General features: G+C 58.5%; 1 protein-coding gene across 7 annotated transcripts; it reads right to left on the bottom strand.

Annotated features, from left to right (window-relative positions):
- Positions 1 to 1,634: 1,634 nt before the first annotated feature.
- On the bottom strand, positions 1,635 to 19,886 carry DPEP1 (dipeptidase 1). 7 transcript variants are annotated; one of them, XM_045045421.1, is made up of 12 exons: positions 19,736 to 19,886; positions 8,120 to 8,324; positions 6,303 to 6,414; positions 4,258 to 4,390; positions 3,878 to 4,010; positions 3,579 to 3,762; positions 3,336 to 3,405; positions 2,819 to 2,995; positions 2,631 to 2,715; positions 2,475 to 2,550; positions 2,085 to 2,220; positions 1,635 to 2,006 (listed from the first exon to the last, which is right to left on the bottom strand). In XM_045045421.1, exons 4-12 carry the CDS (start codon positions 4,357 to 4,359, stop codon positions 1,839 to 1,841), a joined length of 1,131 nt encoding a protein of 376 aa, XP_044901356.1. In that variant the 5' UTR covers positions 4,360 to 4,390; positions 6,303 to 6,414; positions 8,120 to 8,324; positions 19,736 to 19,886; the 3' UTR covers positions 1,635 to 1,838.
- Positions 19,887 to 26,161: the final 6,275 nt, after the last annotated feature.

Below are 26,161 nucleotides of genomic sequence, written 5' to 3'. Positions count from 1 at the left end.
TCTCCTGGTGACAATATTCGTGGTGATTTCCCATGTGCAGTTCCGTCGAAGAGTTCCTTCCCTCCGTTTCCTTTTTCTTACTCCGTCGTTTATGTCAGCGTGGACCTGTGGGTGTTTGTCCCCTGAGCGCCAGAAACCACCGCTTGCTGTCATCAGCCTCCCTCTCCTCATTTGGAACTTTGACTGCAGAAGCCTGCCGCACACACTCCCATCTTTGCTTGTGTTTGCACAAAGCGCTCAGAATTGCTGGCCACACCTCTGAGAGAAACCCCTCGCTGACCAGAGGCCCCCCGGTGCTTCTGTTCTCGTCCGCAGCCACCTTGGAGTGGTTGTGTCCCTCTCCTGTTAGAATCACGATCTTCCGTTGTGGGTGCTCCCCATCCTGCCCGGTGTGGATGGGGGTTTTGAACGTGTGAGGCGTGACCAAGGCTGACAGCCGGAACCGAATCGTGCCCCTGCCCCTCAGCCTCAGGCTGCCCAGCGATGTCCCCCACCTCCCACCCCCACACCCACGCGTATCTGCGGGGCAGCGGGGTCCTTGGAGCTGCTTCTGCACCTTGAGTTTGAGAAGTGCTGATGTGGGCCTTGCCGGGGGATGGGTGGCCCCTGGCGGAAGCCGCTCGCGTCCTGAAGGGCGTCCGTGCTGCAGGGTGCGTGCCCCTGCCTACTGCCTCTATGGCAGTTATCAGGGCCCCAAGACACCCCCCCCCCCCCAGTTTTATTTACTCCTCAGGAAGGGGCTTTTGGAATTGGACAGCAAAGCACTCCCCGGGACCAGATATGTTTCTGGTGTGGCGCCTGCAGCTGTGGTGCTCTGGAGGGATCCGGGTCATTTCAGGACAAGTAGTGAAGCCTGGGGAGAAAGTACTTCCAGGTTAGCAGAATTCGTGTGCCGCCTCCGCAGGCCACCAGGGGGATCCTCCCCACAGTCTCCACCAGACGAATCCCCTGTGGCCCAGTGGGGGCTTTGGGCAGAATCTGGCCAATTCAGGACAGAGACCCTTACTCGCGGTTTCCTCCTTTAACACTGAATCGATCCTAAGTAATCAGCAAATACCCACAAATGTCCCTTCTGGTCACAGATCTGCCTGGGAATGACAGGGAGGGACCTTCACAGGGGTGGGGGAGCCGAGCAGGCACCTGTGGGCCGTCCACCTTCAGGTTGGGAGCTGCAAGGGGCCGTCCACCTGTTTGTGGGTGTCTTAGGGCCCGGGCGCTTGGGCACTGGGGCTCCTGCTCAGGAGTCTGAGGCCGTCCAGACAGAGCGTTCTGAGAGGCTCCGGCCTGGAGTCGGGGAGTGGTTCAGCCCTGCTCCAGACCTGGCTTTCCCCTCTGAGAGCAGCTGAGCCAGGTGGCAGGGGTGTGGTCACATGTGTGTGTGCGTAAAGGTGTGGGGCACGCAGGTATACATGAGTGTGCATGTTCATTCATATGGTGGGGGGGGGGGGTCTGAAGCCCAGACCGTGTGTTTTTAGACTTCAGCAATGTCCATGCAAATCTCTTTCCGGAGGACCCAGGCACGCCTGAGTCTGGGGGTCTAGCCTGGGACCATCTTGACAAAATTTGCCCTGGGTGCTCAGGAGCCCCCCTCCCCACCCCCGCAAGGACCGGGATGCTGAGAACACACAGCCTCATAGCTCGGAAGGGTTGTTGCCTTTATTAAGGGTCCACTGTGTGTCTGTGTCTGGAACTGTCCACAGCTTCCTGCCCTCAGCTGAGCCCCGGTGCCTGCTCAGGAGAGGCCGGGCCTCGTGCCTGGGGAGCCAGACTCTCCCTGCCCCGATGCCACCATCTCCCCGGGGCCGGAGGGGGACCCTAGAGGTCCGGGCCCCAGGGCGTCACAGAAGGCCCAGGCCGAGGAGGACGGTGGTGAGGGAGGCCAGCAGGGCCCCTGGCTGCCGGTGGAGGCTGGCGGCCTCTGAGTAGCCGTACATTGTCCTGCAGGAAGCCTGCAGCTGGTCCGCCGGGATGGGCTCCTCTTCAGGACTTTGTGTGTGATCGCTCACCTGGGGACACACACTGCTTGGGCAGCCTGCCCGCCTTCCGGCAGAGAAGGGCGGGCGGGTGCACCGGCCTCTCCTTACCTGTTCCACTGCCTCAAAGACCCTGAGCAGGTTGTTGGCCAGGGCGCCCCTGACCTCCGCCTCTGTCCACCGCCTCCTGAGTAGCTCGGCCACCAGGTCTGGGTACTTGGACACATCCTCGAGCCCCACGGGGAGCCTGAGGTGAGGGCAGAGAGAACCAGGCCCTGCGTCCCAGGGGTCAGGGCCTCGGACCTGTCCACCTCCCCACGACCCCCTGTGGCCCCCACCCCAAGGCATCGGGGGGTCCAGTGCAGTGGCCTTCAGACCCAGACGTGCTGGGCCTGTCCGAGCTTCAGACCCTCATGACATGTTTGGGCGGGGGTGGGGTGGGGTGGGGGACGTGGTGTGACCTTCCCAGGTCAGCCACAGGATGTAGGCCTTGCCCCTTACCTTGAAACACCATCAAAGTCCCCACCAAAGCCCACGGCTCCTGCTCCTGCCACCTTCTTGATGTGGTCCAGGTGGTCTACCGAGGAAGGCGGCGGGTGTGGGTCCCGGGAGTGGCCCTCCCCCGCCCAGCTGCCGTGGCCACTCACACGCACCAACCTGCTACTTGGGACAGGGTGGCTTCCTGTCTGCAGGAAACGTAGTCGTTGTAGAAATTAACCATCACCAGGCTGCCCGTCTGGTTCTGCCCAGGAGAACAGTGGAGCTGTGGGCACGGGAGGAGGCGGGGCACTCCGGGACCACCGCGGGGAGGGGCAGGGAGGGAGGGCCGGCCCGCAGCCCCTCACCACCAGCCGGAGCACATCGTCGGGCACGTTGCGCCGGTGCTGGCACAGGCTGTAGGCCGAGGAGTGGCTGAAGATGACGGGAGCCGTGGACAGGCGTAGGGCAGCCTTCATGGTGGCCACGGACACGTGCGCCAGGTCGATGATGACCCCCAGGCGGTTCATCTCCTTCACCACACTCTGCGCCGACACAGGGCTCAGGGGTCGGGAAGGCTGCACTGGCCACAGTGTCTGCACACCCGGGGTTCACCGCAGCCCCCCCACACACACCCCACGAGTCCCGGCATGGCGGGCGGGACATTTGGGAAAGGTCCCCTCGCTGGCCAGGGGTTCGTGGACTCTTCAATGGCTGGAAGATGCCCAGCCGCTCCAGCGGGTACCCACCCTGGGATGGCCCTGGGGCTCCAGGTTATAGGTGAAGAAACAGGTCCTGAGAGGCGAGAAACTGCGTCCTGGGTCACTTCTCTGAGGGTGACTGTGGTCCTTGCCTGACGCCCCCCCCCCCCCCCCACCGCCTTACCTGGCCAAAGCGTGACAGGCCTTGGCTCTCAGCCTTGTCCTCTCCCGTGTCCACCAGCCAGTTGTCAGCCCTGGGAGAGCAGAGAGCAGGTGTGCCAGGGATGGAGTGGTAGTCGTGGCCCACCCGGACCCAGGGCGCTCGGACGGGGAGGAAGGAGCCGGAGGAGAGCAGGGCTAGGGATCGGCCCTGCCCCGCGGCCCGCCCCCTCCCACGCGGCCTGGCGGCCTCCCCGGGGTCACCTACCACGGCGTATTGCAGCTGTGGGTGAGGGTCAGGTACCGCATGCCCAGGCGGTAGAGTGTCCGCAGGACGCCCAGGCTGCTGTCTATGGAGTGGCCGCCCTCCACGCCGACAAGGCTGGCCACCCTCCCCTCCCGGAAGGCCTGCCGGATGCCTGTGAGGAGAGCTGGCTGAGGGCGTCGGGCACCTGGGCGTCCGGGGAGTTTCGACGTAAGGCACACCCGGGCGCCCCTAGCCACCCTGCCCGGGGCTGGGGTGGGCAGCGGCAGGGGCTCAGGAAGGCGGGCCGGACCGGGACCCACCTGCGCTGTTGGTGACACACACAAAGGTCTCCGGATACATCTGGCACATGCGCTGGATGACGTCGATCTGCTCTAGGGTCCTCTTCACGGCATCCTTGTTCTGGGTGTCGCAGGGCGTGTACGCAGACCAGAACTAGGGGCCGTGGGGGAGGGCGGCTAGGACCGCTGGCCCCCGGCCCCACGCCACACACGCTTCCCTCCTGCCCCGGGAGCCCTGGGATGGCCTTGGTGGCCACCAGCGTCCCCTTCCAAAGACTTGTGGCCCCAAGGGCTCAGGAGGGACACCGCCCCGGGCACGCCTGCACCCTGGCCAGGACGCGGTGGGGAGGGAGATGGGTGGACGCCAGCGTGAGCGAGCGTGGGGCCGGGCTGAGCCATACCTGGCCCCCAACAAAACCAGCCCTCAGCTTGGGGATGTTGGTGTGTGTGTTGGCAAGGCTCGTCAGGTTGGCCCTCTCGGTCTGAAGCTGGTTGTTGAACATGGTCAGCAGCCTCCAGGGCAGGTCATTGTGCCTGGGGGTGGGGGTGGGGGTGGGGGCGGGAGAAAGGGCCAGGGCCGAGTCAGGGTGGCCACTCAGGCCGGGGCCCTCCGAACTCCCTCACAGGCTGGGAATTAGAGCCGGCCACAGGGCTGGCGGATTGCTCGTGATCTGAGCACGCCTACGCGCAGGTGAGTTGCTCGACTGTGCCCCACACCCAGGCCGGGTGACTGAACGGAGAGAGCCTCTGGGAGGTGTTCCCTCCAAGGGCCTTCCACTGCCCAAGAGGCAAGGGCAGATGTTTGTCTCCAGAATCGTCCTGGGGAACGGGCATGGTTCAAACCACCTCCATGAATAGTGCTGGTTGACACGGGCAGCTGGGCGGGGGACTCTTGAAATCCTCCCCTTGCAGGGAGGGGGCAGGGAAATGGGGGTGTGGCCTGTCTGGCACCCCCCCCCCAACACACACCCCATCCTCTTGGGGCACCGGGGCCTCTGTGACAGCTCTGCCCATCCTTCTATGCTCCTATGGAGGGAGAGAAGGAGGGGAGGGAAGGAGGAGGCGAATGGCAGGGGCCAGTCTAGGCTGCAAAGGCAAGAACCCACAGGGCTGGGCAGATTCAGCCCTGGACCCAGGAGCCAGGAGCAGCCTCGACGGGGAGAGACCTCTGGGCTGCCAGCACCCCCCAAGTTCACACATGGAAGAAGCAGGGGCCGGGGAAATGCAAAGTCTCAGACCTGCGAGGTGGAATCTGCACTTGGATCAGCCAAGCCTGGAATACGGGACACCCGTGGAGAGCCCCTGCAGGATCCCTGATGCACCGGCGACGGCGAGGGGCCTGGTGCCTCACCCACCCTCCCCTCCCGCCCCACTCCCGCTCCCAGCCCCATCCCAGGGGCCACTGCTCTGTTTGAGGGGCCGCTTCTGCTTTCGAGACCCCTCCTCCAGCTCTGTCCTCAACCCCCATCCAGTTCCCATCCCCAATCCTGGCTCCTGCCTCTCTGGCCTCAGTTTTTCCACCTGTAACATGGGGACGCTTTGGTACTTGGCTCAGAGACTAAACTATGAGTGCCTGGACCTCCTCGGCCAGCCGTCCTGGGGTGAGCCTTTCCAAAGCAAGCTGGCTCCAGACTCTGGAAGCCCCCCAGCTCTCTCGAGGGCCACCGCCACAGCTGTGTTTTGACGTGGTCGGGTGTGGGCTGGTGGTCAGAACGCCTTTGCTGACCAAGCGGGGGCACGTGTAGGTGAGCCCAGAGTGTCCGTGCCTCTGGGCAGCACTGGGCAGGGTCCCTGGAGGGGACGTTCCTCCTGGCCTAAGGACGCCCCACCCTCCAGCCGGCAGCCAGGAACCCACCAGGAGGGAGGGGCACTTTGCTCCAGCCTCCTCCCCTCCTGCCTTCGCCGGAGCCCAGCCCGGAGTGGGGAACAGAGGTCACATTTGCCCTGCGGCCAACAATGCCCTTCTGGAGCCTGGATCCACCCTCCTTATCTGTGTGGCCTGGGCAGCACCCCCAGTGGTCAGAGGACCCTGCTCCTACTCCAAGGGGGGAGGTGACCATTCCAAGCACTTGAATGACAGCCAGCTATTGTAGGAGCGACTGCTGGAGGCCCACTACCCACTCTCCGTCTTTTTCTTGGTAACAGAACCGCCTGTTTTTAGCAGGAAACCTGGCCATTTGAAATAAAGCGACTTCGTGTCCCTTTACTGCTGGGTGTGGCCATGTGACTAAGTTCTGCCCTTTGACAGCTCCCAAAACCTCTCCTTGACTCGCTCACCCTTTGCCCTTTCTATGTCCCTTCCTCCTTCATGCTGGCTGGCATGCAGACGTAAAGGCCGGGGCTGCAGCGGCCACTTTGAAGCCTGAGGTGGGAATGATGGCCGCTGTGTCACACTGTGGAACAGCCAGGACTCCCTGGGGCTCTTTCTCTTGTTGAAACCACTTACCTGAGTCTCTTACCTGCAAGAGGAGCTAATATCACAGTGTCGGTTTGGGTCCTGTCACCTGCTCTTCACTGTCTGGCTCTTGGGACAATCCCGATTCCCAAATTCCAGCTCCCTGAGAATTCCGGGCTGTCTAGGCTCTTGGAGCCACTTACCCCTCCTGCGGTCCTCCCAACCCCCAGCACCTGACCTTGCACCCCGCTCTCTGTGCCCAGCTGCCCCCCACCCCACCCCGGTGGGTTCTCAGAATGAAGGAGCACCTTCCCGGGCTCATACTGTTGGCATCTTCTACCAGACAGCAGGGGCTCCATCTGGGGTGGGAGCCCAGGGCAGCAGCCTCTCAGCAGACCTCTCTTTGCCTCACTCCCCTTGAGTGTATACGAGGGGACCCCAGGGCCAGGAAGGAGGTACGGGGGAGGAAGCAGGGGCAGATGGGGAAGGGCTGGCGGCCCCTCCCTTCTCTAGGGCTGCCACAGCTCCCTGGGCTTCCTGTATAAGGACACACCCCATTTTCTCTGCTTTTCTTGCAGACTATTTTGTCCAACAAAGCCCAGAGGCGTCTGCCAAATAGTCACGACCGCAACATTTATCACGCACTTACTGGGTGCCAGACAGGCACAAACAGGTGCTCCCCTAACACTTCCAGCGCCCAAGGGTGTGTGTGTGTGTGCCACACGGCCCTTCAGACTGAGTGCCCAGGGAACGGGGTCCTCGCTCCCTGCTGGTATGTTGGAAATGGGACAGGAAAGGAAGCGGGAGGGGCAGGGGTGTGTGTGCCCAGGTGGCGTTTCACACGGGGGCCAGGAGAGGTAGCCCAGAGCAAAGCCCGGGAGGAGCTGAGGGAGGCAGCGTGGACATGGGGACCGGCAGGGACAGCACGAGCCTGCCTGGGGCACCCGGGAGTGTGGGGATGGCTGGGGAAGGCAGTGAAGGGTCTTGGGGTCCGTTGCAGGACTTAGACAATACTCTGAGCTCAGTGGGAGCCGTGACAGGTGGGGAGTTTGAGCCAGGGGACAGGAGCTGGTACTTCTGTCTCCCAGACTCCCTCTGGCTGCAGCCCTGAGACCAGACCTCCGCTGGTAGAAGGAAGGACAGCCAGAGGCTCACCGGATGACCCAGCAGAGGTGGAGATGGGGGCAAGGGAGGAGGGAGGACGCACCGGGCATTGGAGGAGACAGGCCCTGCCAGCTTGGCTGTGCATCAGAGACAAAACCACAAGGTGTCACCAGGGTCTTGGCTAGAAAGGGGTCTCCCTCTGTGGGGGTGGGTGGGTCAGCGGACATGCAAGTAAGGTCAAGCTGGGCACACAGCACAGAGGTGACCCGGGGACCCTGTGCTTGAGGAGGTCTCCCCAAGGCGGATGCAGGAGAGGGAGAGGAATGAGGAAGGTCTTGGAGGAGGGTTAAGGAGGGGCCTCCCAGGGGAAACTAAGGCCCAGGGAGGGAATATGGCTCCTTGGGCTACATGGCTAGTTTGAGGCGTGCCCTGGGCCAGGCCCCAACCTCCTCTATCCCCAGCACCCACTCTGAGCTGGGAGCTGGCACCCAGGGTGCAGGGAGTCAGCTTGTAGGGCACCCCAGGAGCTGCTGAGGGCCACAGGGGCCTTTTAACTGCTCCATTCCCTACAGACCATCATGTGCTGAAGCTTTGGGGGCCCTAAGAGACCCCACAAATAAGCTGAGGCCAGCAAAGGCAAAAGCCATGTTGTGGTTGAAGAAACTGAGCCCCAGCAGAGATAAGGCAATGTCAGTGTCAGGGTCACATGAGCTCCTAGCCCCTCCGGCCCCGGACCCCCCGTCCCGTCCCCAGTGGCCACTTACCCGTCAATGACAGGTGTGCCCCGCATGATTCTCTCAGCCTCATCCCGGAACTGGTCTCCAGTGCAGACGGCCACCAGGGCCCAGAGCCACCAGCTGGTCCCCATGACACAGCGACCAGGGGCCTGCTTCGAGCACTGCTCTGGCACGTCTGGCCTCGCCTGGCCGGCTTGTGTGTGGGGTCCAGCCAAGGCGAGAAGGAGCTGGTCTGTGAGCCAGAAGAGAGAACAGAGGCCTTTGGTCCTGGTGATTATTGCCGGGAGATGTCCCATTTAAGATTCATTCCAGTGTTCAATCAGTAACCAGCACTCCCTCGGGAGGGGGGTGGAGGATGGGAGGTCCTGGACCCTGTGGGCCGGGCGTTGCTGTCTGGGCCAGGCACAGGCATAGTAGGAGGCTGCTGACCCCAGGGGAGCAGAGCCAGGGTGAAAGGGCAGGCCTGGGAGGGGCGACCCTGGGTAAGGTCTCAGCCTGCATTAGTGGTACTGTCTTATTCCCTCTGCAAACTCAGGACCTGGCGGCCAGTCTAAGATCTGCAAACAAGAACTGAAACGTCATTCAGATTTGCCTCTTGTGATGTTTGCCTGTAAAAACAGTCTTACATCATCGTGGAAGACGGAATGCAGCCCCCCAGGATGCTCCCATCATACCACCCACTGCTGGGGGTCGGGCCCTGGCTGCTGGCCCTGCCACCGTCTGGCCGTCCAGCCACCCACACTCTGGCTGCAGGCTTCTGGCCGAGCAGGCCGGACTCGGCGGGTCAGAAATCTGGAGGGTCAGCGTTTCCTTAGCACGGAGGTGGCTCTCCAGGCTTTCTGGGCACTCAAGGCTCCTGATGTCTTTGCTGGAACCCATGGATCCTGGTCCCAGGGCTGGGCCAGCGTCCAGGGTTCCAGTGGGCACCCGGGCTGGGAGAGAGCCAGGCCAGGAAGGCTGCTGAGAGGTGTGGGTGAGGCAGGGAGGCTCAGGAGGGCAAGCCTGGGGGTGGGGGTCCTTGGACCCCATCCCCTCAGCAGGCTCCCTGATGCCTCTGCACCTGGACGGTGCTGGAGCCTCATGCAGACCTGCCCTGCGGAGCCCCCCCTGTCCCCCCCCCCGCCCCAAGGATGGATCCTTCCACCAGCCTGAGGAGGGAGGTCACGTCCCAGCCCCGGCTCTGCCCATTAGCTGGGTGTCCGTGCCTGGGCCTAGCCTGTGTATTCTGTTGAAAGGGCAGCACGAAAGGCTGTGGGGTGCACGGTGCTGAGGGTAGCAGCCCTGGTCTGCTCCAGCTCCTCCGCACCCCTTGAGAGGAGGAGCAGGGACACGGGGACATCCTCTGTGCCCCTGGCCCCAGACCCCATGCGAGACTTTCTCCGTCAGGATCCCCATCCCACCAGGGTGACCCTCACCCACCCCCCACTCCGGCCACAGGCTCTAAGCAGACCGCGGGCGCTGGGGAGGGTGACGAAGCCCCGGGGCCAGCTGGAACCAGGAGTCTCCGCGGAGGTGGCCGGCACACACCTGCTTGCCCTTGGCCGTCTTCTGCACAGCCACTTGGTCCACTCACCTCCAACCTCCCGACCTGTCTCCTCGGGGCCTGGACGCTTCCGTGGGCGGGGCTCTGGTCTCACCCCGGCGGGCCGCCCTCTCCACGGGGTCCCTTTTCCCGGGATCTCTCCCGGAACCCGTTCCCTGCTCTTATTTTTTTGCCTGCCCCCGATTTTTCTGTTTATGTTTAACTTTTTTTTTTTTTTCTTATCAGTTTTGTTTCGGAGTTGGGTCCTCAGAACGTGTAACTGTATTTGATTTCTCAGCCTCGTCTGAACACGCTGTCTTTACACGTGATCATTCAAGCCAGAATAATGATGGTGGTGGTGCTGGGCCCACTGTTTCTTGTCCCATCTCGAAGCTCCTCCCCTGTTTCTTGCTTTAGCCAAAATTTTCAGGGTATTTCAATTCCCTGTCTCCGGGAGTCTCACTACTTTGCTAGCGGTGATATGTGTAACAGTTGTATTTAAATCAGTATTTCTCCTTCAACAGAGAAGTCCTTCCCAGGAGGTCACAGCCAGCGGTGGGCTGAGCCCTTGATTTAAATGTAACTATGTAACTACACCTTGCCCTGGATCCAGTTTCCTGTGCACTGTATTTGCTCCTGTCTTGAGATATTTATTCTAACTTATCTCTGGCTCGTCTACAGTACTTTCTTGGGCCATGCCCCAGGAACACTTGCATCCCGGTGAATTCACGCAGGGGCTTCTCACGGCCACTTTCCAGCACGGCAGCCACGGCAGCCACGGCAGGTCAGATTCCTTTGTACACACAGTCTCGTGGCTGTGAGTTCTTCTCTAACCCTTCATCCGTTGCCACACAGCTCCATGTGTCTGTCCTTCGAAAACTGCCTGACCCTGGATTTTGACCTTCTCTCCATCTTCAAGTTCAGGATTCGTTTACGTTATTTTTTATTATTATTATTATTATTATTATTATTATTATTATTATTATTAAATTCTCTGGTCAACCCTTTGTAATACTTTATTAGTTTAAAAGCCCAACAGAAAAGGTCTTAACACACCCTCATCCCACCCCGCGGTGGGAGGTGTACCCCATCACCCCTGAAAGGTGGGCTACGTGGCTGTTCCTCTTTTCCCAGCTTTGCACGTCACACCTTGACTTCCTCTTTCCCCTCACAAGTTTGGTTCTCTCCCGCTGGTCCCTGGTTCTCCCAGGTACCCAGGTAGCACAGGGCTGGTGGAGTGTGAGGAGAGCCAGGCATTAGCTTCACATGCAAATTTCAAAGTGGGGGGGGGGCACAAAAACTTGAGCCATCGAGGTCAATAGTATTTTCACGCAATATTTCTAAAAATAAAAATTTGTGCAAAAAAAAATCCATGCTGGACAAAATATAAACTTTTAAGTGCAGTCAGGGCCCATATTCTGACTTTTCCGTTTGCCCCCAGCTCCAACACAGTCCCACCTGCCTCTAGTCTCAGGGAACATTCACATTCTATTGGCTCAGGACAGAGGACAGCTTTCCAGGAGCTGAGCTGTGGGTGTGACCACACTTAGGTGCTGCCCAGAAGAGAGGACTCAAGGCCATGGGGATGCACCAGGTGGGAGGACCCATGCAGCCTTGTCCTAGAGTTCACAGCGTCACACTGAGCACGAGTGGCACTGAGCCTGAGGGCAAACCTTCTGGGGGCCCGGGTTCGGGTGTGCATCATTCCTTTGACTCACACGCTGTGGGGGACAAGGCAGCAAGCCTTATGCGAGCTGCTCAGAGCCCTCAGCCTCAGTATCTCTGTGAAACAGAAGTCATTCCAGTCCTGTTGGAAGCGCTAACATGTAGAGCTCCCAGCGTACCCGGCGGATCAAGGCGTTCTCAGCTCCCAATTCAGCTTGCTTGTTCCATATGGTTTTATTGTTCACCTGGAGTTTCTGGTTGCTTTTGTTTTTTATTTTTTTTCATTCCACTGGACGCTGTTAATCATATTCTCTATCTTCTAAGCTCTGTGCCTCATACCTACAGCCCCTAGCTTTGGATTGATGGTTTCCACTTAATTTCTACACTACGAGTCTGCCTCCTTTTGGGTTTATGTTCTTACTTTATTAGAGCTGGTCCTCAAATCATTCCTTAGTAGTGGGTGTGGGGGAAGTCCAGATTAGAGTCCCCGGGGGTTTGCACATGGTCAGCAGTTTTGCTGGACATGTACCACTGAGCTGTAAACCATTTTCCCTTGGAGCTTGAGGGTGTCCGCACTGTGTTGTTGATGGGGCATCCAGTGTTGGTCTGAGCCCCGGGTCTTTCTGGGGAGAGGACATGTTGCTTTTTCTCCACAATCTTCGTGAGTCACGTCTTCGTCCTGGGGTTCTGCAATTTTTTCATGGTGTGCCTTAATTTGAGGCTCTATTTTTCATTCAACTAGCTCAACCCTCAGGTTTACTGATTGGAAGTCTCTTTCTGCCTTTATCACAGGGCACCATTTCTCCTCTCCCACTTACTCTCTCTCCTCTCTCCTGGCCCTGCTCTCCACCAGATGCCGGATCTCCTGTGTTCATCCTTTGTGTCTCGTTTTAGGTTTTCTTGTGCTTTTACTCTGTGTGCTAAGAGATTTCCTCAATTTTGACTTTCAGCACTTGCAATGTTTTCTTTCAGGGATCATAGATTTAATCTCCCAAGAGTGGTCTGTGGTTGATGTTTTCCCCTTGGCACTCTGTTTTTGTTACGGAAATAAGGTCTGATATCGGGGGTTCTGTTTTCATCTGTTTACCAGACGATCGCTTGTTTCTTCTGAACTCGTTCTTTCCCGTACTTTATCTGGACCTCGTGTTGCGTTTGCACACTTCCCTTAACCACTGGCCATCTTCGTCACTTCACATTGAAGAAGGCAGTGACAGCAAAGCTGGGTGTGCTGTGTGCACCCAGACAGCCTCCTGGCTTCAGATTTGGCATGAAATGAGCACGAGGGAGGGTCACATCACACAGGGGACCCCTTAACGCCAGAACTCGACTCGGGCACTTGTAATGCAGCTCCGATTTCCAGACAGACAAAAATGTTAAGGGAGGCCCTCCTGGTGTTCTGGTGTTTTCCACCTGGCTGTAGGATCCGTGCATCCATGTGAACAGCTCCCTTATCACGTCCACCCCTGCAGCGTCAGAGCCGAGTTCCCTTCTGGCTTCTCCTGGGTGGGCTGTCCCCTTCCCGCCCCTGCAGCCCCCTCCACAAATATTCCCGACGGGTCTCCCTTCTCTGCTTCATAGATGGCCTCTTCCAGCCTGTTTTCAATCCCGGAAATGTGTTGAAATCTGAGCGCTGATGGATGCTTTCCATTCTCTGATGTCGCAAGTTCTGTTCTCAACCCGAATGCGCCAGAACAGGGGACGTGCGTCTCGGCCTCCCACTGTGGCCTGGAGGACGCTGGCGTGGTACCACGAAGCCTCGTCAGTGTTTGCTTTTCATTCCAGTCACCTCCACTTGGCCTGGTTGCTGCACATGGCACCCATCTCTTTGTAACTTTTATTTATTTTATTTTTACGTCTGTTTTGTTTTTGAGAGATAGAGAGAGTGAGTGAGAACGAGTGGGGAGGGGCAGAGAAAGAGGGGGGCAGAGGATCTGAAGCGGGGCTCAAACTCATGAACTGCGAGACCATGAATCAGGGCTCCAGCCAGAGTCGGAAGCCCGACCGACTGAGCCAGGCAGGCGTCTGCGGCTGTCTTTCTCATCGTCATGTTGTAGTGGTTCAGGCAGAGCCAGGGGCTGGCCTGGCCCAGGCCATTCGTTTTTAAGGTTCACTGTGAGGAGGGAGGTCAGGCCTTTGTGAACAGCACACACTTCAGAAACAGACAGTCCTGGGTTCGAACCCCTGGCCGTGGCAGACTGCACGAGGCACAGGCGACAACAGATGTTGGCGAGGATGTGGAGAAAGAGGAACTCTTTTGCATTGTTGGTGGGAATGCAAGCTGGTGCAGCCGCTCTGGAAAACAGTCTGGAGGTTCCTCAAAAAACTAAAAATAGAACTACCCTAGGACCCAGCAATCTCACTACTAGGAATCTATCCAAGGGATACAGGTATGCTGTTTCGAAGGGGCACGTGCACCCCAATGTTTATAGCAGGACTATCGACAATAGCCAAAGTATGGAAAGAGCCCAAATGTCCAACGATGGATGAATGGATAAAGAAGATGTGGTATAGATATAAATGGAGTATTACTTGGCAATCAAAAAGAATGAAATCTTGCCATTTGCAACTACGTGGATGGAACTGGAGGGTATTATGCCAAGTGAAATTAGTCAGTCAGAGAAAGAGAGATATCCTAGGACTTCACTCATACGAGAACTTTAAGACACAGAACAGATGAACATAAGGGAAGGGAAACGAAAATAAAATAAAAACAGGGAGGGGAACAAAACAGAAGAGACTCATAAATAAGGAGAACAAACAGAGGGTTACTGGAGGGGGTGTGGGAGGGGGGATGGGCTAAATGGGTAAGGGCACTAAGGAATCTACTCCTGAAATCACTGTTGCACTAGATGCTAACTTGGATGTAAATTAATTAATTAATTAATTAAATTTAAAAAAGAAGAAAAAGAAAAGAAAGAATGCACTGAAAATAAACACGTGGCAAGGGAACAGTGCTGTTGAGTCCCAGCCTGAGCCGCAGGGCGGTCACACTGGTGGTGCTACAGCCTTCCCGGTCACCATCAGGGCCCAGCGGGTTGGCAGAACCTCCTTGCAAGCCGCCTGCCCAGACACCCAGGGGGCCACGAGCACTAGAGGCATCAGGTCCCCTCAGAAGCACCGGGGAATGAATTATCAGCTGAAGCTCACCAAAGCCTCTTCCAGCAAAACAGCATCATGATGTGGGGCCCAAGAGAGCCCCCCACCAAAGTTTCTCCCGCGCTCACGCCTCCAACCTTCCAAGGGAGGTAGTTCGCAGCAGCACGGAGGTCCCAAGACCCGTGACCCACCATCCCGCATGGACACACAGGCCGTGGCGCGTGAGCAAGCAGAGGAACGCACGCACCGACACGCGGAACGCAGCCTGCCACGCACCCGCCGTGTGCGCGTGCATTCACACCCACACACACACACGGGAAAAACAGCCCGACACATCCCACGTACACACGCACAGCTAGAGACACACACCCCTCACGCGCATGCGAACACCGTGTCCGATCGCCCACACACAGCACTCGTAGCAAACTCGCGCAGACCCCATCCACATCGAGACGTCACTGCGTCCGCACAAATGGACTCGTGACCCACACACTCGCGCACGAACCGCAGGGGCGAGAACGCTTGGACTCATCCTACGGCCGCACCTGCGGACCTGTAGCGCACTCACGTGGTCAGCAGACACTCGGCTACCCGGGCGTGTGCACGTACGGACACACACGCAAGCGCTGGACAGAAGCCCACTCACACCCAGACGTCGGCACGTGTCGGTGATGATGCACCCGCATGCTCAGCGCAGGCCGGTCTTTGAGTCGGTGTGCGCCACCTGGCCCCCACACTCGCCTCAGCGCACGCGGCACTGCCCTCAGCCCGTGGCCACCCTTGGAGCCCGGTACGCGGTGGCCCCCAATCAGCTCGGAGGGAGGACGGAGCAGGTGACACGTCCCCGGGAGAGCTTGGGGTACAAGGGCAGCTCCAGCCATTGTCCCAGGCTACCCTGGATCGGGGCGTCCTCAAGCCCCTCAGCCTCCCAGGCCCAGCTACGAGGCCACCACACTGACCTCTGTGCCCCCCAAACCCTCACTCCCCAGTCTCCTCACAGACGACACCTGTGTCTGCCCACCCTTGGGAGTTGTCTTCGGGCTGGTGGACTTGCCACAGCCCTCCTGGTCCTGTCTCGTCCCCTACTCCCCCGGGGAGACCACAAGACCCTGAGGGCTGCCCCCACTGTTCTGGGCCTCGCGACCCACCGTCCACACAGAATTGGGTCCCTCCCTCAGGGGCTTCCCCCAAGACGCTCCTACGAGGTCCTGGCCCCTTAGCCTCAGCTGGGAAGGGGGCTCTGGCCTTGTCTCACCACCTCTCGCACCTCAAAAGTGACGTTCTTGTCCATCTGCTGGCACCGGGTCCCCTGCTCCTCTTCCCCTCCTCTTTCCCAGGAGCCCCGGCCCCCAGCCCGTTGGGCCCTTCCCGTCCCCCACTCCCAGTGTGCTCACGTCTCAGGTGTGGCTGAACTTGTCTGTCTCTCCCCAGGTCTGGCTCAGAGGCCTCACTGGGCATACAGCAGGCATCCACTAGGGAACGCACCCCAACCAGGTGGCTCTCCGGCGGTGGAAGGAGACAAGTCTCCTGGACCCCTTAGAACCCTGGCCCCAGCCCAGTTCCCAGGCTCCTGGGACTCACTGTGGACAGGACGGCGCGTCTGCCTCTGCTGCTTGCTCGCCGCTTCCAGCTCATGAGGGCTGGGGGTTGTTTCTGTTTTACTTAAGTTCGTCCCTCCCTCCCTCGAGCTCTCCACCCAGCTTCCCTCTCACATAAAAAGCCACCTCTTTAAAAACAAATTCCCCCGGGGGCCTCCGCAATGCACCACTCCACGAGAGCAGGACCCAGGGGCTTAATGTCTTACACATGTCAGCTGGTTGTAGTTTCTACATGAGGCCTCAGTCAGGCGTGCGCATTTGGCCATCCACCCCCACCCCTGGGCCCAGGCAGGCAGCACTGCATTGAGTGATGAGGAAGCAGGGTCCCCCAGACAGTGATGTGGGGGTGCTGTCAGGCAGGGCGTCGACGTCAGGTGGGAGGATCGTCGGGAGGGTGCTGGGGGCTGGAGGCTCGGAGGGCACCCAGAACCCTCCCACCAAGCTCACCCCGACTGGGGATTCCCACTCGGATACTTTGTCCCTGCCCCCTAGCCTCTGCCCAGTGTCCTCATTCCCCAGGGTCGAGAGGGACCTTCTGTGCCCAGTACAGGAAGAGGGTTGGCCCTCGCCTGCCCAGAGGCTGGGGGCCCTGGTATCCGTGCGTGTCGCAGGGGGAGGGTATCTCCCCCACATTCCCAGCTATCAGAGGATCAAAAACAATCATGAATCAGAACGTCCTCTGGCAGAGCTTGGGGACTTTAGAAATCGGGAAGATCTGTGTAGGGCCTGGGCTAGCTGGGGGATGCCTTCACCAAGTGGATTCAGAACTCTGAGGCTGGGCTGGGGGACATACGCTGGAGGACTCCCTCTGGCGGGCAGCAAGTTGTCCCGACCCCACAGGGCAGGGGCCACGCAGCTGGGCCCACGCTGGGTCCCAGCAGCCCAAGGCAGGGACACAGTGGCGGGCACAGCCCCCTGCTCCCTTGCTCCGGCCCGCCCTCTGCCCTGGCTGTGGGACCCTCCTGTGCCACAGTCACCTGACTCTGAACAGGAGCAGCCCCTTAGTCAGGCACCGTGTGGAGGGTTCATACCGGACTTAGAGAAACGCGTCTCAGTGATGAGGCCTGGGGTCTGGGCGGGAGTGGGGGGGCGGATCTGGACCGAGGAGGGGGCTCTGACAGAGATAGGGATCCAAGCTGAGGGCAGAGCTGGGAGGGCGCGCCGGTAAGTGGTCCGGAGTGGGGGGGCGGAGCACGGCTCTCCTCCGGGGAAGGTGGAGGAGGGCTGCGTGTCCTCTGGGCCTCCCGGAGGCTCCAGCCCACCCGGTTTTGTTCACCCTCTCTGCCGTGTCCTCAGCTTCTGGAAAGAGAGTATAGGAGACCAGTTAATGAGGACAGAGGAGTGGGGTCGGCAGATCGCAAATGCTGTTCAAGCCTGTAAATACCAGCTGTCCCTGCGTGGGCTCTGAGCCGCCTGTGGCCACGCCACCAGGTGGACGGAGTTCCCCATAAAGGACGTTCAGGTGTCTTCAGGTGGCTGCTGGGCTTGGCGTGTTTGAGGGTAGGAGACACCTGTGGGTAACTTTCAAGGCTGCGCGCCGTGCCGGGTCCAGGGTTGCTGGGTTCTCAATTCTGAGGCCAGCCCTCCATTCTGAGACCGCCACGGTGCTGGAGGCCCTAGCTGAGGGCGCCTCCCGCAGGGGTGAGGCCGCCTCACCAGCTGTTCGGCCAGCAGATCCAGGTCCTGAGAGGCCGACGGTCCTGGGCGCGGCCCCACATCCATAGCCCCTTGTTCTAGCACAGTGACAGGGCAGCCCTGGTCATCCCCTGGATGGCTCCACCTCCCAGCATGGTCACTGAGCCCCGCCGTAGCGGGCGGCCTGCTGGCCTCGGCCCCTGGACGATAAAGTGGGGAAAACCGTGCCCGGCACGGGGACACTGTAGATTCGAGGAAGACGCGTGTGAAGTGCTCAGGCACTCTTGAGCACTACGTGTGGGGACCTCTGGGTCCCATTTGTGAAATGGGCCGGAAGCCCTAAGGTTGACCCGAGGCTGGCAGACACTCTGGGTCCTGGCCAGGGGCTCAGGCTCAGTCCCCCTCACACCCTCACCCCTCAGGCACAAGCCCCAGGTGTCCCTGACCACCCCCCTGCCACCTTCTGCTGCTGTCCTCTGTCGGCCGGGTGGGCTCCTGCAGGTGTGGCCCAGGAGGTGACCGGGTGGGGTCAGCACCCTGCAGACCCCGGGGGCCCAGGACTGCCGCTCAGGTGCTGGTAACCCCCTTTCCCAGCTCTGGAAACTGGGCCATGGTGGACACGTGCCCGGAACACAGGGTTCCAGAGCAGTGCAACCTTGAGTTACCACTCAGGACAGTATGAGAGGAGAAGGGGGCCCGGACCGCCCCTGCCTGCCCTGTCCCCCGGGTGCCCGGGAGCCCCTGGTTACACGGAGGCCACTCTCTGTGGCTTCCCGGAACCATCCCTGTGCCCCTGTTCCTGGTGGGTGCCACACTCGGATGTGTCATGTGGACCCATCAGGACCTTCGGTGAGTCTGCCCTTCTACAGACAGGAGACCGAGGCTCTGTGCTCCCAGGGGCATGTCTGGGAGACACCCGCATGTCAGGGGCACCAAACGTTCCCTCCTGCCCATGACACCAAAGCACCGGCTACCTCCTTGGGGCGGGACGCAGGTCAGGGACAATTCTGAATCCCAGGGGAGGCTCCACGCGTTGCGTTAGCCTCCGCCCCCTGAAAACAGCTCTACCGTATATGAATGTTGCCACTTCCAAGCTCCCCGGGCACCAGGCAGTTTCGCCCCGCCCGCTGGCCTGGCTCACACCCACCTGTCCCCACACACGGCCCTGAGCCCCGGACCCTGGCTCCTACTGTGCCTGTCCCTCTCTCCCTAAGATGTTCGGGGAGGCCCCTGAGGTCCTCTCCCCTTCATACGCAGGGAGTTCAACTCTGTCCCCTCCCAGGATTTGTGACAGAGATGTCCAAGGAAAGAGGAGACTGGGTGAGAAAAGGAAAAGTGATAGACTCCTTATTAAATAAGTAATCTTTAAACCATGATTTCACATGATGTAGAACTGACTGAGACAGTAATTCCAAGGGGACACGAAGGGACTGGAAGGCATGCTGTCCTTAGGGGTCACTGCTGACTGTGTTAGGTCTTCAGGAGGGAGGCGGCCCGGGCCAAGGTGGGAGGAGCAGGCCCCAGTGACCAGCCAGGCAGGGTCCCTGGCGGGGGGCTCAGAGCCCACCCATCCCAGGTCCTCAGCTTCAAGCCAGGTGACCATGGGCTGCTATGCTCCAGAAAATGTCCTTGCTTCCAAAGGGAAGACAAAAGACTCAGACTACATTAGAGGCAAAGAATATGTCCTGAGCATATTTTGACTCTATTTTGTGAGTTACTGTTGCAGGAAGGTCTGGTTCTGCCTCATGAGGGCAGAACATTCTGCGGGCCGCTTTGCTTTCCATTCACGCCTTCATTAATTCAACAAGCCCTTTCCGCCTGGTGGAGAGACAGCAGTGGGCAGGGCAGGGACCCTGCTCTCCGCCAGGCAGAATCCCAGGACAGGAAGACTTCCTGGAGGAAGGAGCCAGTCGATTGAAGCCTGAAGGGCAGGTAGCGAGGTCGGAACATTTGCGGCACAGAGGAGATGTAGGAAGGCGTAGGCTGGAGGGGCCTCAGGAGCCTAGCCAGCCTCAGTGGGTCTGGACCTCGTCCTAAGAACAATACAGAGGGGCTCTTGACTCAAAGACACGTCAGGCGAGCCTGTTTGCTGTCTCCAAATGACGGGGCTGACCACAGCTCTCCTACCTTCTAGAATTCCATTTCCAAGGCCACTCGTCTCCTGGCTGTGTCCTGCTGAGACTGGGCTCCAGGAGCAGGTACGAAGTTCTGGACAGAAATCCCCTAGGCAGCGGCACCCTACTGACCCCCAGCCTGCTCACTGAGGCCTAGGGGACACAGGTGTGTCCCCACCAGGGGCTCTTCTGGCCCGGGCCAGCCCCTCCTCAGGACCTCACAGCTGGGCCAGGCTCCAACTCCAGCCACCTGCCTGCCTTCCCAGGCCTCTCCCCAGGATGGAGAAAATGCCCCGTTGGCCCTGGGTCTCTGAATGTGGGCAAGGAGGAGTGGGGGAGGGGAGGGGAAAGAGCGGGTCTGAGAGAACCGGATGGGCGGACGGAAGGCAGGGTCACACACACGCCATTAAATGCCCCCCCCCCTTGGAGGGCCCCTTGTCAATGGCCAGAACTGTCACCATGTTGCTACAGGGAGATACCTGGACACATATGGTGACTAGGCTTACTCCCTACCCTCCTCCAGTCAAAGACAAGTCTGCAGACTCTGGGGAACAAAGGCAGGGGTGCGGGGTGCACGGGGAGGGTGGGCAGCAGCCCACCGGGGAAGGAAGGGACGCGTTTCTCCCCGGGAGGGCGGGCCCTGTCAGTGCGGTTGTCCGAGCAGGATCACGTCCCTCAGCTGTGCCAAGTCCCAAGACACTTGGAGGGAGGCCTGCATGGGCATCTCTGCCTCACTGGGCCCCAGCATCTCTCCCGAATTTCCACCCATAGTGTGGTGACAGTGAAACGGGGAACAGGGGCTGTACTGGGGGGCCTCTCAGTCACTCCCACGCCCGATACCCAGCAGCAGAAGTGACCCTGAGGAGACCCACCTACAGGAGCTCGTGCTCAGTGGGGACGGATGTGTTCAGGGGTGCTAGAATGTCACTGCGTCGCGGGGTCCCGAGGGCCGGCAGCCCCTCTGGAGGACACGCCTCCCAGGAGAGAGCCTCTGCCTCCCCTCTGTGCTTGCTCTGGGGAATGTTCTGTTTGTTTCCCTCTTGTTCCCGGGACATTGGACTCCGATTTGACCTTTTGTCTCCAATAATTCCTCCTGAACATATCTGCTCCTTCAGGCGACCTCAAGCCGAGCTGTGGGGCACAGCTGCCGGCCTCTATCTTCTGTTCAAGTGAGGGACGTGAGCGCCTGCCCGGCTTCCTACCTGCCCAGCTTGGGGCTGGGCCTTCTCTGCTCAGCCACTGCAGGAGGGGCCAGGCAAGAAAAACAAGAACGTGTGTCGGCTCGCTGGGCTGGGCTCTGTTTCCTGCCTGCAGCCCCATTTAGAGTGAAAACAGCTGGATTAAATCCCCAGTAAACAGGGACCGATGGCAGAGTGCAGCCTGCCAGCCAAGCACATTTCGGAGACAGACACAGCCAGAAGCTCGTTCAGCCGTGCAGGACGGACTTCAGTCCGTGACTATTGCACGAGGGAAAAGAACTGGGGGGAAGGAGCCCCACTTTGGTTTGTGCAGAGAGACGGCATCTTGCAGGCTGAAGGACAGGCAGGGAGGGGCGGGCGGGGCTCGGGGGTCAGGCATGTAGAAATTTCCAAAAAGCGGGAGGGGCCCCCCAAACGCATTTGCCGCAGTAGTGGGCAAAAAGGGCACATGGGGGTGTGTGAGAATCCCGCAAGCCTGAGGTCCCCGGTGCCTGACACAAGCGTGCCCCGCGTGCACACCTCGCGGTGACTCAGAACAGCACCGCCACCAAGCTGGAACCTTGAATCATTTAGAATTTTGTTCTAGTTTCGCAAAAGGCTCAGGGGAAAAACAGAGGGACGCTTCTTCTGGTTTGAATATTCTCTGGTCTAAGTGCTCCAGCTGCCGTCTGCTGTGGTAGAGAAGCAAGCTGTTCGGGCAGTTTCGTTGCTCAGGACAGTGGTAGAAACTACAGAACACGGAAACTAAGGCCTTAAAACTCGATGCGCTCCCTGTACCTTTTGTCCTGAAGCCGTAGGGGATCCGTGTTTTATGTGACGCGTGTGACTAAAGTCTGTTATTAAAAGTTACCACATTTAAAAACAGGGAAGGGAGAGGGGCTCAGTTCCGTGAGACCACCTGTGTCTGCCTGCCCCTGCCCCCCCAGCACCTTCCCCTCCCTCCGGAGCCCGGACACGGGCCCTGCCCACAGGGGGCGGATGACAGGAGCAGTCTTGAGTTCTGTCAGGCAGGCGCCTTAAGAGGGTCCAGAGCCACCCTGGGGATGTGGCTTGAGCTGTCAGAAAAGATGTTAGCGTTTGCTCTGCCCTCGAAGAGGAGCCTGCGTGTGGTCTGCTGGGGGGCAGGGGGGCTCGGGGACCCGAGCAGCTGTACCTCCTCCTGGGCACTCTGCTCCCGGAGCCCAGAACACCAGGTCAGACTCCAGACTCCAGGGGAGGGGTGCGGGGGGCAGGCGGCAGGGGCGTCGGCTCTCAGCACTTTCCCGCAGTGTCAGTGAGCTGCAGACAGCGGTTCCAACCTCGCCACAGCTCCGCCCGAGCAGGCAGGTGGCTGGAAGTGGGGTGACAGGGATCGATGCCACCATGAGCACCGGGGCCAGACAGTGAGGCCACCTCCTCACGTGCGGGAGGCTGACATCCAGGTTCTCCCCATCAGTCACTCCCGATCCAGCCGGAGTGGAGGCCTGCCGGGTCCCCAGCACTCCCTCCTCGCCTGCCCGACTTCTCATCTGTCCGGCCTCAGTTAGGCGACCCCACCTCCAGGAAGTCTTCCTTGCTGTACCATATATTCCCTCAAACTCCTGTTAGTGTGACAAGACCCCTAAAGACAAGAGCAGAATTTTTCTAATCACGATCTCATATCCAGTCCAGGCATATGCCCCAGAAATATTGGTAGGTAGACGGGTTGCTCACGGCTTTGGTTGCCCACTTTATCATGTGGGGGAATATCCGTGGTTTTTTTGTCCATCAAATGTCGAAAAGAGAGGGAGGGGCGTGGGAACCGGGTCTTCATCGCCGAGCTCTGTGCTACCGGTAAGGATGGGGTCGTGTCAGCCAGAGGGCTGTTTGGAAAGCTCGATACCCAACTACACGCGAACAGTTATTTCACGGAAACGGTAGCCCATCAAACCAGCGGGCTTTGAATAAGTTGTGTTGGGACGACAACTTAGTCATTCAAAAAAGGATCAGGTTGGAATTTATACCTCATGTTCTACAAACGCTGAGTAGATCAATGGCTTATATAATGGAGATTAAATCAGAAAGTACTAGAAGGACAGGCAGATTAACTGTCTGGAAGGCATTAGAGAAAATATTGATAAATTTCCTACATAGAACAAAATATTGCATGGCCAAAACACTGCTCGGGAGGATAAAAGACCAGTGACAAACTAGGAAAAAATATTTTTAATATATATTTTTAATGTTCATTTATTTATTTTTGAGGAACAGAGAGAGAACCCCAAGCAGGCTCCTCGCCATCAGCGAATGGGGGCTCAAACCCACGAGCCGTGAGGTCATGACCTGGTCAAAGTCAGATGCTCGGCCCACCGAACCACCCAGGCGCCCTTAGAATCGCTTTTTAAAAGTAAGCAGTCTTGGGGCGCCTGGGTGGCTCAGTCGGTTAAGCAGCCGACTTCAGCTCAGGTCATGATCTCGCGGTCTGTGAGTTTGAGCCCCACGTCGGGCTCTGTGCTGCCAGCTCGGAGCCTGGAGCCTGTTTCGGATTCTGTGTCTCCCTCTCTCTGACCCTCCCCCATTCATGCTCTGTCTCTCTCTGTCTCAAAAATAAATACACGTTAAAAAAAATTTTTTTTGGGGCGCCTGGGTGGCGCAGTCGGTTAAGCGTCCGACTTCAGCCAGGTCACGATCTCGCGGTCCGGGAGTTCGAGCCCCGCGTCAGGCTCTGGGCTGATGGCTCAGAGCCTGGAGCCTGTTTCCGATTCTGTGTCTCCCTCTCTCTCTGGCCCTCTCCCGTTCATGCTCTGTCTCTTTCTGTCCCCCCAAAAATAAATAAACGTTGAAAAAAAATTTAAAAAAAAAAAAAAATTTTTTTTAAATAAAAGGAAGCAGTCCAACAGGAAAATGGACAAAGGACACAAACCAAAGATGACAGAAAAAAAAAAATCCCTTGAACATCTGAGTAAAATGCTCAACCTCACTCAGAATGAGGGAAAGGCAAATTAATCCCAGATGCTGTTCTCCTAACGAAAATGGTGAAACTCTAAAAGTTAATTGAAATCCAGGCTGCATTTGCCCGTCGAGCGAGCAGCCCCACTTTGGGAAATTCACCTTGCTGAAATTCATTCTGCCACGCGCACACAAGGTGCTGTTTGTAAGAGGAGAGTCAGACCAGCCAAAGCTCCCGTCTAGAACCACCCGGAGCCCATCGTTCCTCGAGAGGCCGCGGATCAGCTGGGCCCAGCCTCGCGCTCCTTCTGCCCCCCTGGTGTCAGCCGGGTCGTTTCTATGGCTGCCTTCTGGGGCTTGGCTGGGGCTGGCATGTCCTAGATGCCTTCATTCTTCTGTGTCCGGCCTTAGCTGGGCGGCCCGGTGACTGAGGCCTGGCGGGGCCTCTTTCCCGCAGGATGGCCCGGGGCTCCTAGAGACCAGCGGCAGTACCTTCTACAATGACACGGCCTCGCTTCTGCCACAACCTGTTGGTCCAAACAAGTCACACGGCAGCCGTGGTACAAGGAGAGGACAAGCGTCGTGCGTGCAGAGGCGGGCAGTGATTTTCTGCAGTCGCCTCTGGAGACGACCTACCACATTTTGAGAGCAAACGAGTAGAGACAGCCAATGTCCGCCCGGAGGGGTGGTTACAACGACAGCACAGGTATTCTATACCGTATTTAATAAGTGTGGGAGGGGCGCCTGGGTGGCTCAGTTGGTTGAGCATTCGACTTCGGATCAGGTCATGATCTCGCAGTTTGTGAGTTTGAGCCCCGCATCGGGCTCTGTGCTGGCCGCTCGGAGCCTGGAGCCTGCTTTGGATTCTGTGTCTCCCTCTCTCTCTCTGCTCCTCCCCTGCTCATGCTCTGTCTCTCTCTGTCTCAAAAATAAATAAAACGTTAAAAAAAATTAAAAAAAAAAACAAGTGTGGGAGCTCTCCAGGTGCCGGTGTGCAACAACCTCCTGGATTTGTTCACACGGCGATGCACACGGGGGAAAGGAGACACATTTGTGATTGTTGGCACCTACCAAAGCCCAGCCGGGCCACACAACACGCAGTGACAGCGGCTACCAGGGGGCGATGTCCCCAGGCATAGCTTGCTAAAACTGCTTTCTAAAAAATGTCTTTAAGGTGTCCATTTGTTTGTTTATTTTTAATGTTTATTTATTTCTGAGAGAGAGAGAGAGAGAGAGCAGGGTAGGAGCAGAGAGAGAAAGAGAGAGAACCCCTAGCAGGCTCCACACTGTCAGCACAGAGCCTGACGTGGGGCTCAAACTCACAAACTGTGAGATCATGACCTGAGCTGAGGTCAAGAGCCGACGCTTAACCGACTGAGCCACCCAGCCACCCCCCCACCCCCACTATTTATTTTTAAGTCAACTCTACCTGCAACGTGGAGCTCGAACCCACGACTCCGAGATCAAGAGTGTTATGCTCTACTCACTGAGCCAGCCAGGTGCCCCTACAACTGATTTCTTTGTACCGTGCGAGGATATTACTGTACTCACCATTTACAAGAACCCCATTTTAAAAATTATATAAGAATCGTGGTCGGGGACGCCCGGGTGGCTCAGTGGGTTAAGCGTCCGACTCTTGATTTTGGCTCAGGTCATGATCTCATGGTTCGTGGGATCGAGCCCTGCATCAGGCTCTGCGCTGACAGTTCAGAGCCTGCTTGGGGTTCTCTTTCTCTCTCTCTGCTCCTCCCTGGCGTGCACCCACACACTCTCTCTGTCTCTCAAAATAAATAAATAAACATGAAAAAAATCGTGGTCTTAGGACAGCGCACACACGGCCACCCTCTTCTGCTGAGAACAAGGGAGGCGGGCCCCACGCGCCTGCCTCCTGCACGACAGGATCATCACCGGTGCCTGAGCCGGCAGCATTTTGTAACAGGAAACCAGCGCTATGAAATCAAACACACTCAGTCGTTGCTGAAATGACCACACCTCGTCCTTGCTTAGAAGGGGTTCCGGATAGGCCGTCTAGTCAGTCATCCTCAAGAAAGAGCCATATTCTCATTTCAGCCAGAGGTCAGTCCCTTCCTCCCCTCCAGAGCAGATTCCTTCCCCGGGGGACGGGTGCCGGGAGGCTCGTCTGCACTCCTGTTCCATCATCTGACCCCAAATCCAGCCCAACCCCAGCTACCCAGCTGCAAGCCCAGAAGTGGGCTGGGCTTTCCTGGGGCTTTCCAGGGCCAGCTGGGGCTTTCCTGAGCCAGCCTGGTGGGTGGGCCAAGTTTCCCAGGGATAGGCCGCCAGGCAGAGTGGGGAGGATTGCATGGTGAGTG

Source organism: Felis catus, chromosome E2, assembly GCF_018350175.1.
Source record: "Felis catus isolate Fca126 chromosome E2, F.catus_Fca126_mat1.0, whole genome shotgun sequence".
In the NCBI taxonomy this organism is placed as follows: domain Eukaryota; kingdom Metazoa; phylum Chordata; class Mammalia; order Carnivora; family Felidae; genus Felis; species Felis catus.
This window is presented reverse-complemented; position numbering and strand designations above follow the sequence as displayed.

Coding starts and splice junctions, on each gene's coding strand:
- DPEP1 (XM_019818436.2), bottom strand. CDS start 8,223: ATGGGGACCAGCTGGTGGCTCTGGGCCCTGGTGGCCGTCTGCACTGGA. Junction 2,716..2,818: donor ACGATGTGCTCCGGCTGGTG/GTGAGGGGCTGC, acceptor TCTCCTGGGCAG/AACCAGACGGGCAGCCTGGT. Junction 2,551..2,630: donor CACCCTGTCCCAAGTAGCAG/GTTGGTGCGTGT, acceptor CTTCCTCGGTAG/ACCACCTGGACCACATCAAG.